General features: G+C 41.9%; 1 protein-coding gene across 2 annotated transcripts in view; it reads right to left on the bottom strand.

Annotated features, from left to right (window-relative positions):
* LOC122937792 (NFX1-type zinc finger-containing protein 1-like) overlaps positions 1-14,427 on the bottom strand; it is a 226,278-nt gene that overhangs the window by 65,188 nt on the left and 146,663 nt on the right. For both annotated transcript variants that reach the window (XM_044292832.1, XM_044292833.1), the window contains one exon: positions 11,183-11,224. In XM_044292832.1, coding sequence (XP_044148767.1) covers positions 11,183-11,224 — 42 coding nt within the window. The remainder of the gene's footprint in view (positions 1-11,182; positions 11,225-14,427) is intronic.

Raw genomic sequence — 14,427 nt, 5'->3', positions numbered from 1 at the left:
GAGCTCTTGGACTTGGTCGTGGCAGAAACAAATCAGTATGCCACTCAATTTATAGCCGCCAACCCGGGAAGCTATTATGCCCAGTCTTTCTGGTGGAAACCAGTCCAAGCTTCCAAAATTAAAACTTTTCTGGGCCTTCTCCTCAACATGGGCCTAACCAAAAAGCATGAATTGCGGTCATATTGGTCCACGAACCCAATTCATCACATGCCCATGTTCTCTGCTGCCATGTCTAGGCCAGGGAAGTACAAACACCCCACAAATGACCCCATTTTGGAAAGAAGACACCCCAAGGTATCCCAAGTTAGCGGAAAGGGAGACTTTGTGAGAAAAAAAATAATAATAATTTCCGCTAACTTGTGCCAAAATCTTCTATGAACTCGCCATGCCCCTCATGGAATACCTTGGGGTGTCTTCTTTCCAAAATGGGGTCACATGTGGGGTATTTATACTGCCCTGGCATTTTAGGGGCCCTAAAGCGTGAGAAGAAGTCTGGAATCCAAATGTCTAAAAATGCCCTCCTAAAAGGAATTTGTGCCTTTTTGCCCACCTAGGCTGCAAAAAAGTGTCACACATGTGGTATCGCCGTACTCAGGAGAAGTTGGGCAATATGTTTTGGGGTGTCTTTTTACATATACCCATGCTGAGTGAGATAAATATCTCTGTCAAATGCCAACTTTGTATAAAAAAATGGGAAAAGTTGTCTTTTAGAGAGATGTTTCTCTCAACCAGCATGGGTATATGTAAAAAGACACCGCAAAACACATTGCCCAACTTCTCCTGAGTATGGCGATACCACATGTGTGACACTTTTTTGCAGCCTAGGTGGGCAAAGGGGCACAAATTCCAAAGAGCACCTTTAGGATTTCACAGGGTATTTTGTACACATTTTGATTTCAAACTACTTCTCATGCATTAGGGCCCCTAAAATGCCAGGGCAGTATAACTTCCCCACAAGTGACCCCATTTTGGAAAGTAGACACCCCAAGGTATTTTGTGATGGGCATAGTGAGTTCATGGAAGTTTTTATTTTTTGTCACAAGTTAGTGGAATATGAGACTTTGTAAGAAAAAAAAAATCATAATTTTCCGCTAACTTGTGACAAAAAATAAAAAGTTCTATGAACTCACTATGCCCATCAGCGAATACTTTAGGGTGTCTACTTTCCGAAATGGGGTCATTTGTGGGGTTTTTCTACTGTCTGGGCATTGTAGAACCTCAGGAAACATGACAGGTCCTCGGAAAGTCAGAGTTGCTTCAAAATGCGGAAATTCACATTTTTGTGCCAAAGTTTGTAAACGCTATACCCATTTTTTTTAACCCAAATATTTTTTTTTATCAAAGACATGTAGAACAATACATTTAGAGAAAAATTTATATATAAATGTAGTTTTTTTGAAAAATTTTACAACTGAAAGTGAAATGTCATTTTTTTGCAAAAATTTTGATTAATAACAAAAAAAGTTAAAATGTCAGCAGCAATGAAATACCACCAAATGAAAGCTCTATTAGTGAGAAGAAAAGGAGGTAAAATTCATTTGGGTGGTAAGTTGTATGACCGAGCAATAAACCGAGAAAGTAGTGTAGTACAGAATTGTAAAAAGTGGTCTGGTCATTAAGGGTGTTTAAGCTAGGGGAGCTGAGGTGGTTAAATACCTCCAATACAGCATGAGGCCTCTATATAGAGTCATGTCCCCTTAATTGGCCACACACTCAGGGAATGAGTCATCAGGAAACAACTTATTGTCAAAATCATTTTTTTTATGATAAATGTATTTTTAAAGAATTTTTTGTGGTTATTTTAAATTTCCCCTGTCAATATCTATTTTAAATAAAAAAATAAAAATTTTTATTTCAATTTCTTTATTGATATGCAAAACAAATACACACAAGATATTCAAGCTTAATATAATTAATGCCATTTTACCCCCAACCCCCCCCCCCCCCCGTGATGCGTCCCCCCCTAAAGGGCAGAGAAGGAAGGGGAAGAGGGGAAAAAAATGTATATATAGATACAGATACAAATGCAATTAAGTCAACACTTCCAGTCATCCCATATATTAGTCCATTTCTCTAGTGCATCTCTCTGCTTATAGAGAATCCGTTCATAGTTTTTAACCTTATTAACCAAGTTTATCCAGTTGTTTACCTCTGTAGTATGGCGTGCAAACCAGCTCTGACTAATCAGAACTCTGACCAATAATAGTGTTCTACCTAACAGAATCTTTTGATATTTATGGCTACTTGTTAACGAAAAGTCATTCAGTAAGAACAATTGTGGCTCAAGAGGAATCCATATTTTCAATTTATGAGTAAGAAGATTATTAATACTGTTCCAGTAAGTTCCAAGTTCTGGACAGGCCCAGATCATGTGCAGATAATCCGTACCTACAGTATCACATCAAGGACATTTTGAGGGGTCTCTTAATCCACACTTGTTTAACCAGGTGGGGGTAACATATAATCTATGACAAATATTAAACTGTATTAAAACATGATTAAAGTTGTGAGATAGTAAATCAAACTTAGTAAAAATGCTTCTCCACCCTACCGATTGTATATTTGGGCAATCCATCTCCCAGGCCCTTTGTCCCGGCGACTGTGTCTCTCCAAAACATAATTTAAGTAATAGTTATAATTCTTTGTGATATGTTCCCTAGCCACCCATTTAGCGGAGAAGTATTATCTATTTCTAACAGTGATTTGTCATTCAAACTAAAAAGTGCTGACCGAAGCAGAAAATACCTGAACCAAGAGAGGTTCACTATATTATGTGATAGTTCCACAAACGACTTAATCTCTCTATTCTTATCAACCTGTGTGATATAAAGAATCCCATTCTTTTGCCAAAATTAATCCGTAGCCACACCCTCTAAACTCTGTAAGTGAATATTGTGCCAAAGAGGCGTGAATGTAAGTGATCCCTTCACCCCCAACCATCCTCTAGTAGTAGCCCAGATTTTCAGTAGTGATTTTGTAGTCTCTTTATGGCCCCGGTCTCTATTAATCAGTAGGCTGGATTCCAGAAGCGTAAATATATTATTATGCCAGAAGCTTCTCCCTAAGCTACTCAAAAATGTACTATTTTGCCATTCATAACACATCCATAGCTGAGCAGCAATAAAATAACCTTTGAAACAAGGGAGGTTTATACAAGTATTCCAATTTGAGTCTCACACGTTTTCTTCCCCAAACTAAATCATGTATTATTTTTTCCATAAGTTTAAAATATTTATCTTCTATCCAGATAGGTATGTTTCTAAGAACATAGAGGATTTGAGGTAGAATCACCATCTTGACCAGTGAAAGTCGATCTGCCCTAGATAAAGAAAGTCTCAGCCAAGTCCCTATTTTTGCCCTAATTTTCGATATCAATGGGATCAGATTGAGTTGTACACAATTTTCAACCCTGGGAGTTATCATCATACCCAAGTATTGAAAAGTGTCAGCAACATCTAGCTGGGTCATCAAGGCCCCTTTTTGGGGCAACGGATCTATTGGCATCAGAATTGTCTTCGACCAGTTTATATCTAGGCCTGATAACTCACCAAATAGTTTAACCATCCAGATAATTCTTGGGGCGGTAATTTCTGTATTATCTATTAAAAAATGGACATCGTCCGCATATAAGGAAATCCGATACTCCACTCCTAGTATTCCAAATCCTTTAATTTGAGTGTCCTGCCTAATAGCCAGAGCCAGAGGCTCAATATAAAGATCAAATAGAAGTGGTGACAATGGGCAGCCCTGGCGAGTACCTCTATTTAAATCAAAACTCGTAGTAAGGTGCCCGTTGAGACTCAACTTAGCCGTGGGGGATCTATACAATAGATTAATCTTATTTATGAATCTCTCCCAAAGCCCATCCTGGCCAGGACCCTCCACAGAAATCACCACTCCACCCTGTCAAAGGCCTTAGAGGCATCCAGTGACAGGATGGAGTGAGCAGACCCCCCAGGGGCCTGTATATAGTGAAAAGCCGATGAAGATTATGGTGAATGCCCTTATTTGGGATAAAACCGTTCTGGTCCAGGTGGACAATGGGAGGAGATGACCCCAGAGAGTCTTGTGGCCAAAATCCTTGCAAGAAGCTTTACGTCCACGTTCAACAATGAAATCGCTCTGTAGGATCCCAGTTCTGTGGGGTCCTTACCATTTTATTGGAATTAATATTATTACAGCTTCCGACATTGAACCCGGTAGGGTCCCCTCCTCCACCGACTCAGCAAAGACCCCCAACAATTTGGGAAAGATAACCTCCTTATATTTACTATAAAATTCATATGGAAGTCCATCTGAGCCGGGGGTGGAGTTACCCGAGCAAAGTTTAATTGCCCCTTCAAGCTCCTGAATTGAGAAATCAGCCTCAAGTACCCTCCTTTGAGCCGAGGTAATAGTAGGGAAAATAATACCGTCAAGATAGACATCCATCATTTCATCCGTAATCCTACAATCAGCTCTATAAAGTTCTGAAAAGTAGTCCAAGAAAACTTTCTCTATTAGAATTTTGTCCAACAACTATCCTCCCATTAGCCAATCGGATATTGTCTATATTTTTCTTAGGTTCCTGACTCGAGATCACTCTAGATAGAAGTTTCCCCGGACGTCCCGATTCAGTAAAGTATTTTTGGCCCTTAAAGAATAAACTGTGTTGGGCCTTCTCCAGCAGGAAGTTGGAATATACTTGTGTGGTTTTCTGCATGGTTTCCCTATTTTCCTCTGTCCTATTTATATAGTAAGATTGTGTAGCTAAGGAAGCTTGTTCTTTTAAGTTTCGCTCCTTTTCCCTGTTCTCCTTTCTCAGGTTAGCAATATTACTAATCATTATTCCCCTAATATAGGCCTTAAAAGTGTCCCATACTACTTGGGTTTTTGCTGAGGTATAATTAGCCTCCCAAAATTGGTTAATTTCCTTTTGTATTATTTCATGATTTTTTATTACTGATAACCAATAGGGGTTAAGTCTAAATGGAGACCTCCTTATTTGTTTATCCTGGGTCAGGGAGAGTTCGAGGAGTAGCGGCAGATGGTCCGAGAGTGACCTAGTCTCTACCTCATTCATTTTACATATCGCAGATATTTTTTATCAATCAAAGCATGGTCTATTCTGAACATACAGTAGATCTACCTAATTTACTAATGCATGAGAAGACTCTTCTCCCCTGTTACAGACTTCCCCAAACATCCTCGAAATAAAAAATAATTAAATAAATAAAATCCTGCAATTGTCAAACTGGCCATTAAGGCTAACAACAGGTGCCACCATTCACAATAGGCAATTGTGATCTGCCTATCCTCTTGCATCCACCTGTTGCAGCTACCTTGTCATCAGCAGATTACTAGATAGCAGCCATGACTCACACAGGCAAGCAGGAGAGGGACGGCAAAGAGTGTGTTCTGGCCACACCGCCACCACCAAATGGCAGATGTAGCAGCACAACTTGAGCTGTTTGCACATACTACCTCTGCTACAGTGCGAGATGAAGACCCTATGACTACCCCTGCACTTGAGGCTGTGCTGACGGTTGTGCATGATGATGTTGGGACTGGAGGAGAAGATGGGTGCTGAAATGGCAGAAAGGAGCCTAACCATGACAAGAGACGTGGTATTTCCTCAGTTGGTGCTTCCTGTCTCATCAGCTCTCAGTGGAAAATAACCCACTATTAAATATATTTATATGGCAGTCACCCATTGTAGCAAGGCACTGGTGATTCTGAACTTGCACATGGGGACTTTGCTATAGAATGTCTAATTTATCAGACAGTACTTGAGAAAGGTTAATGAGAGGATCACAGAGGTTGAAGGCAGAGTTGGGTGCTGGAAGATCAAATTCTCCCAGTAAAAAGGGATGTTGGCAAACTGGTCCACAATGTGTCTCTATTAATCAATATCATAAAGGAAGGAAAAACAGCTCATACTGCTTCTGTACACATTACTTTATTAAAACTGTAATTCTGCATTTGCCACAAGAAGGCCGCTGTTTCCCCACACAGCTAACATACTGCAAGTAATTGAATATGCATAGAGAGGTGTGGTGATCTACCAGTACAAGAAGCAGGAAATAGAGCTTGGCAGACATCTTTTCAGGCACATAAGAGCTGGAAATCAGAATCCAGTGGCATCCAGGTGTAAGTGTGAGCTGGAGTGGGCGGAATCACTGTTGAAAGTGACAGATTGCTGTTGGTTATCCAGATATCGTCCAGAGAAAAGAACATTGGTTCCTGGAAAGCTGGAAGAGCTGTGGAACCGAGCTACACACCCTGCATGGCCTCATGGTTGCTGGAAAGTGTTTTCCAGGCTACCACTCGAGGGTGCCGTGCTATGTAACTCAGGGGTCTCAGCCTACGGGCTGAAGGGATGTAACTTTTTGCTATGTTCACTGCATTTGAAACTGTATGTGATATTCTGTTTAATACCACTATTCAGTAAAATTTCTGTTTTTAGAAAAGCTGATGTCGGTGTTACTTTCCTTGTTCGTGACGGCGTAGTGCTCTACCGACAGTGACCTTTGAAACTGTGGTCACAGCTCCCTTCATGTCATTGACCAGCTCCTCCCTTGTAGTTATGGGCTGATTCCTCACCTTTCTTATCATCAGTGATACCCCACGAGGTGAGATCTGTCATGGAGCCCCAGTCTGAGGGAGACTGACAGTCTTCTTTAGCTTCTTCCATTTTCTAACAATTGCTCCAACAGTTGATCTATTTTCGCCAAGCTGCTTGGTGATTGCCCCATAGCCCTTTCCAGCCTTGTTGAAGTCCACAATTTTGTCTCTGGTGTCTTTTGACAGCTCTTTGGTCTTGCCCATGGTAGTAGTTGGCGTTTGACTCACTGTGGGGTGGACAGGTGTCTTTAAAGAGCTCAGACAGGTGCTCAGACTAAGCTAGATTAATGAGCGAAGTAGAGGTGGACTTTTTAAAAGGCGCAGTAACAGGTCTTGGAGAGCCAGAATTCTTGCTGTTTCTCAGGTGTTCAAATACTTATGTTCAGCGGTGCAAGACAAATAAATTCTTTAAAAATCATACAATGTTATTTCCAGATTTTTTATTTATTCTATCTCTCAGAGTGGGAGTGCACCTACAATGTAAATTTCAGACCCCTCCATGATTTCTAAGTGGGAGAACTTGCAAAATTGCCACTTTTATTAGACTGTGACATATCATGGTTGGTTCCTTGGCCTCCCTCCCCATTCCCGGCTATGAATTTTCCCTCACTGCTACTGTTGCTGTCTTCACTGCCAAAACTGTGGCTATGGGTACTACTATTACCACCACCAACACAGCAAAGCATGGGGTCACCCACCTTCTCCTAAACCTCCTCCTCAGGGCAGTCCAAATGATGACTGCTCTCACACAAGTCATTAACAGGGAGATTCTCTTGACTGTGTGCCGTAGGATGTGGTGTTTTGTTGAATCTTCTTAGATAAAAAGAAGGTGGGGCAGTGAAGACAGAGAGGACTACACTGAAAGGCTTCTCTGGGGCTGCAAGGAGGAGGAGCAGGAGGAATGCTGTGACCCCTGGCTCCAAGGCATGATGTCAGATTTAGAAGTCACCTCCATATCATACTGTTGTGACTGACAGGAGGAGTGGATAGCTGGATAGCTTGTGCTGCTACTACTCACATTCTGGCTCTGGGAGGACAAGGCCTGGCCCTGGGTGTTTTGTTTGGAACCTTTCCATATTCCTGAAATATTTTGGCCTAATGTACAGTCAGACAAAATATGGAAAGGTTTGCAAGATGCAATAAAATGTTCTTCTCTTTCGACAAACACTCTGAAGACACTGCTACTGACAATTTATTTTTGAAATAATGCAGTAAATGTGCAGATTCAGAACAAAGCTTGCTCTAGTGTAAAACACAAGTTGTCTAGATTATTTCCCCCCCCATCTCTTCACTGAGAGATTTCAAAAGCTATTATCTGTATTGTGAAACATTTGTTGCACACTTGTATTGCTATTTTTTTGCAAAAAAACTACCCAAGAACAAAAAAAAAAAAAACTTGAACTGTATAGAGATGCAATGACACAGATTTGGGACTAGTATTTCATATGTTTTTACTCAAAAACTCCACCCTCTAGAATGTACATGTACATATATTGCTATTTTGCCAAACCAAATAATAAATTAACTGTCTGGAGACGTTCTGTCCCAGATTCCAAACTATTATTTCAGGTGTTCACTAAGATTTTAAACTCTAGCCTGTGGGTGGTAAAAAAAACAAGTTGTATAGTTGTATTGAGCTTATCCCACACCAACACTTGAGAAGAAAATGGGAAAAAAAAATGTTCAAATGGGAAAAAAAATAATCTTGCGGGTAGCTGCTTTTGAGGTCCTGCAGCAGCTGCAGCTATGCTAGGAGGTACACCCAGCCTCCGCCCACCCTTTCCCTATTCTACACAATTTTCTTTCTTTCTAGGGTTTCCCTAAACTGTCCCTCACTCTAGAATAGAAACTTGATTGTGACTGTATACTATGCCTAAGATCGTTTTCTGTCAGACACTGCATAGACCCCTACATCTTCATTCACAGCCCAACACAAAATGATGTTTATCCCCTGCATGGGAAATGCGTAGCTGTGTTTATTCGTTTTCTGTTTTTTTTTGTTTCAACTTATGTATATAGTTAGGGGTGCTGTGGACAGACAAGTGGGTTGATGTCTATCTGAGACCATATCTGAGATGTTTAAGGATATGGTAGGGGTTCTTGGGGAACCGTGGATTGCTCGTGCCTACCAACTCATGTGGTGTTAGTGTTCTAATCCATAAAGCTATCCTGTTTATTTATCATTCTAACAGTATAGACCCAGAAGGCAGAGTTGTTTGCCTTTCCTGCTCTGTATATAATATTTTGTTTTATTGCTATATATGTCCCACTGCTGTATTCCTGTGACATTTTGCAGCAGATAATGACATTTGTTGCCGCATGTCTCATAGATCCCATTCTGATATTAGGTGACTGTATCTGCATCCATAAAAGAAGAAATTCCATTCTGGGGCAATTCCACCTAACTTATAAGAAACTTCACTGCCTAAGCTTTTTAAGGAACAAGACTTTTTTGATGGGGTGTCAGACACCCACATACTCGACAGTTCTCATGCTTCTCTAGTCTGCATAACTCTTTATCCAGAATAGATTTACCAACAGGGTCTTAAGATGTTTTATTGTATATGTCCGATTTGAAATACCTACCTAGGAGCTTATTGGATCTTTCATCAATACATGTAAGGCTACTTTCACACTTGCAGTAGCCTTTTCCGGCAGTCTGTTCCGGTCGGGGAACAGCCTGCCAGATTCATGCTACCGCAAGTCCACTGTGCTGGTGGAAGTCTGCTCCAGCCACATTCATTATAATGCAGCACGGCAAACATGCCAAGAGGTGGCCGGAATAAAACTACAATATGCTGCTGTTTTTGTCTTGCCGCCTCTCGGCATGATTGCAGTGCTGCGGTCGGACCTCTGGCTTGCCTCCATTGTAGTGAATGGGGCCGGAGTAGACTTCTGCCAGCACAGTGGACTTGCAGTAGCACAAATTCGGCAGGCTGTTCCCCCACCGAAATAGCCTGCTGGAAAAGGCTAACGCTAGTGTGAAAGTAGCCTAACACTGAAAATGAGAGGTCAGTGTGGGGAAAAGCCCTGGAGGCTGAAGCCTTTTTGGCTTTAGTTAGTAAATGAAGGGGAAGATCTTGAGGAAATAATTCCGGGTACTGTATATATGTCCAATGGATTAGCCACCACAAATCGCACTCTAAGGTGCTCACAAACACTCTTCAGACACATAAGAGACATTGAGCAATTATTTGTTTGTGAAACCTTGAGTGCTTATGAAGCTGCATGGCAGGAGGCCCAAGCTAAATTAAAAGACCATTTATTACAGGTGGCAGACCATAAATGCTGTTTTCTTAGCCAAATTTTTTTTGAGACAGGGGAGAATGCAGGTTGTCTTTTAGTCAGAAGGTGCGAGAGGGCCCATCTAGAATATTGGAAATTAAAACAAGAGAGGGGGGAATTTGTTACGGATGACTATTCCATTCTTAGAGAATTGTATCTGTATTATAAAGATCTTCATAGTTCCAAATTACAATGGGGGTTTGTATTAAGGAACATGTTAAGGCAATACATTTGCCTTAACCCTCTAGTGAAAATACAGAATTTCTGGATAAGTCACTTTGGAGGAGTTAGAGGAGGTACTGTGGTCCTTCCCCGATGAGAAAGCACCAGGATGGGATGATTTCCCCTCTGATTTTTTTTTTTTAAGTATAAAGGTCTCCTCCTATCACACATGTTGGAGATGTTTACTGGAGCATTGCGGGAGAAAGCATTGCCTGGTTCACTCAGGGAAGCTGTGATAGTGGTATTGCCCGAACTGGGGAAGGACCCAAGAACACCTGATTCTTATAGTCCCATATCTCTGCTACAGATGGGTGTAAACATTCTAGCTACTGATGGATGAGCGAAGTTATGAAAAATTAGATTCGGCTGCTTCGCAGAATTTCACAAAGAAACTTACTTCTTCACAAAGTGCATTCCTTTGTATGAAGTGGGCGCAATGACAGGGAGTGGCATTTGCACCGCCCCCCCCCCCCCCATCCCCATCATTGAACCTCTCAGATGTCATGTTCCTCATTGATCGCACCATCTGATTCTACATATGAGGCCTCTCAGGGGCTAATCTGGTTAAAAAAATATATATATACAGAATTTAGCCATTTGCTCACGGAGAGGCCATAGCAGCCATCTTGATTGAAGACACTGCACAAAATCTCGCGGGGCAACATGTAACGTCACCACGACAGCACTCTGGCTGGGTGTAGTGATGTTACATGTCACTCCTCGCAATGATTTTGTGCTGCATCTTCAACCAAGATGGCTGCGACAGCCTCTCCACAAGCAAATAGATGAGGTGAGTATGTATTGTTTTTTTACCTCCATTTCCAAAATAGATTAGTTACCATGGAGCGTGAGTAAATTCGGCTTCACAGCGAATCAATTTTTCCTGACAGTTGGATAAAAAAAATCTTTAAGGGGCAAACAAGGTTAATACGAAACATTGTTTTCACATTTCAAATTTGATGTTAGGTTGTAGGTTTTGTCCTAATGAAGGAAATGTGACATTGACTATTGTAGCAGGTAGCAGGTATAGCTTTTGTAGTAATAATGCAAATGATTGTATTTCCAGACTCACCATTTTCTTTAAGAAAGTTTTCAATGTCCCATAATTTTACATCTGTTGGTAAAAAATAAAAAATATTTACTGAAAAATATATAAAAAAACGAATTACTAGTGCAGATCACACACAGATAACACATTCACAAACTGTAATATAACCAAAAGATTATTTATTAAAAACATATTATTCCTATACTATATTTAACCTTTTCAGGAGTCTCAGGACCCAGACAATTTTCATTTTTGATCTTTTTCTATTTGCTTTCCAAGAGCCAAATAATTTTTAGTATCATTTATTTTCCATTTCTTTTATGAAAACATAGGAAAAACATAGGAAAAAAAAACACTGTCTGCTAAAAAAATGAGCTCTAGTTTTCACTGGTACCATTTTGGGTTACATACTTTTTGATCACTATATTCAATTTTTTGGGGGCGAGACAATAAAAAAGGCAATTCAGACATTTATATTTTTTCATTATTACTGAATTTACCGCTCGCAATAAATATTTGAATTTTTTAATAGTTTGGAAATATTTGCATGTGGTTATACCAATTATTTTTATATTGTTTATTTATTATTGTATGTAAATTGAGAAAGGGGATAATTTTAATATGTAATATTTAGTTTTTTTTTTAATATTTAAAAATATTTTTTATTTTCTTACAGTACTTTTTGGTCCCCATCGAGGACTTTAAAATACAATTCTCTGATCAGTTATTCCATAGACTACAATAGTATAACCCTTAACATATTTGAAGGTTTCAATCGTGTTCTCCCTTTACATATTTACCTCAAGGATATACAAATTAAGAGGGAGATTTTTAGAGACTAGTGCAAACCAGAAGTGGACTAGCTGCCCTCAGCAATCATTGAGGTTGCAGCTTTAATTTTCAAAAGGGCCTTTGAAAAAAAGAGCTTTGCTTTGCAAAGGGAATCTGTTACCAGTTTTTTGCTGTTCTAACTCATAACAGCTCCATTGCATGCTGACAAGTCCTGATATTCCTGAGCTTCTCTCTCCATCCTGCTGCTAGTGATGGACAGCTTTTTACCTACTGCAATCAGCGGTGGAAGGCTGGGAATGGAAGGAGCTCATGAATTCGAGAACGCACAGGAGTGTGTGGAATCATTTAAAAGATTTTTTTTTAAAACTGGGGTAATTAAGGAAAGTGACCTAGTGTTTTACTAAAAGGAATGGCCAGATAAAGGCAATTTATGCTCATATAACTGGTGACAGACTTAGGCCTCATGCACACGACCGTTGTGTGCATCCGTGGCCGTTGTTCCGTTTTCCGTTTTTTTTTGCAGACCCATTGACTTTCAATGGGTCCGTGGAAAAATCGGAAAATGCACCGTTTTGCAGCCGAGGCCGTGATCCGTGTATCCTGTCCGTCAAAAAAATAGGACCTGTCCTATATTTTTGACGGACAACGGTTCACGGACCCATTCAAGTCAATGGGTCCGTGAAAGAACACGGATGCACACAAGATTGGCATCCGTGTCCGTGATCCGTGGCCGTAGGTTGCTTTCATACAGACAGATCCGAAGATCCGTCTGCATAAAAGCTTTTTCTGATCTAAGTTTTCACTTCGTGAAAACTCATTTCCGACAGTATATTCTAACACAGAAGCGTTCCCATGGTGATGGGGACGCTTCTAGTTAGAATACACTGCAAACTTTGTACAAGACTGCCCCCTGCTGCCTGGCAGCACCCGATCTCTTACAGGGGGATATGATAGCACAATTAACCCCTTCAGGTGCGGCACTATCATATTCCCCTGTAAGAGATCAGGGCTGCCAGGCAGCAGGGGGCAGACCCCCCCCCCTCCCCAGTTTGAATATCGCCCACCATCGCCCCCCCTCCCTCCCTCTAATGTTAGATATCGTTGGTGGCACAGTGTGCGCCCACCATCGCCCCCCCTCCCTCCCTCTAATGTTAGATATCGTTGGTGGCACAGTGTGCGCCCACCATCGCCCCCCCTCCCTCCCTCTAATGTTAGATATCGTTGGTGGCACAGTGTGCGCCCACCATCGCCCCCCCTCTATTGTAATAAATCGTTGGTGGCAGTGTGCGGCCTCCCATTCCCCCCCCCCATCATTGGTGGCAGCGGAGTTCCGATCGGAGTCCCAGTTTAATCGCTGGGGCTCCGATCGGTAACCATGGCAACCAGGAAGCTACTGCAGCCCTGGTTGCCATGGTTGCTTAGCAATAGTACAACAGTAGAAGATTCATACTTACCTGCTTGCTGCTGCGATGTCTGTGAACGGCCGGGAGCTCCTCCTACTGGTAAGTGACAGTTCTTTAGCAATGCGCCGCACAGACCTTTCACTTACCAGTAGGTGGAGCTCCTGGCCGTTCACAGACATCGCAGCAGCAAGCAGGTAAGTATGAATCTTCTACTGTTGTACTATTGCTAAGTAACCATGGCAACCAGGACTGCAGTAGCATCCTGGTTGCCATGGTTTCCAATCGGAGCCCTAGCGATTAAACTGGGACTCCGATCGGAACTCCGCTGCCACCAATGATGGGGGGGGGAAATGGGAGGCCGCACACTGCCACCAATGTTGTTACTGCTATAGAGGGAGGGGGGCCGATGGGGGGCGCACACTGTGCCACCAACGATTTAATACAATAGAGGGAGGGAGGGGGGGCGATGGTGGGCGCACACTGTGCCACCAACGATTTCTAACATTAGAGGGAGGAAGGGGGGGCCCGATGGGGGGCGCACACTGTGCCACCAACGATATTCAAACTGGGGAGGGGGGGGGGTTCTGCCCCCTGCTGCCTGGCAGCCCTGGTCTCTTACAGGGGAATATGATAGTACAATTAACCCCTTTAAGTGCCGCACCTGAAGGGGTTAATTGTGCTATCATATCCCCCTGTAAGAGATCGGGTGCTGCCAGGCAGCAGGGGGCAGTCTTGTACAAAGTTTGTAGTGTATTCTAACATGAAGCGTCCCCATCACCATGGGAACGCCTCTGTGTTAGAATATACTGTCGGATCTGAGGTTCACGAAGTAGCTCATATCCGACAGTATATTCTAACATAGAGGCGTTCCCATGGTGATGGGGACGCTTCAAGTTAAAATATACCATCGGATTGGAGAAAACTCCAATCCGATGGTATAAAAGAACTCCAGACTTTACATTGAAAGTCAATGGGGACGGATCCGTTTGAAATGGCACCATATTGTGTCAACATCAAACGGATCCGTCCCCATTGACTTGCATTGTAATTCAGGACGGATCCGTTTGGCTCCGC

The sequence above is a fragment of the Bufo gargarizans genome, chromosome 5 (assembly GCF_014858855.1).
Source record: "Bufo gargarizans isolate SCDJY-AF-19 chromosome 5, ASM1485885v1, whole genome shotgun sequence".
In the NCBI taxonomy this organism is placed as follows: Eukaryota; Metazoa; Chordata; class Amphibia; order Anura; family Bufonidae; genus Bufo; species Bufo gargarizans.
The sequence above is the reverse complement of the archived record's forward strand: the minus strand, read 5'-3'. Positions and strand labels throughout refer to the sequence as shown.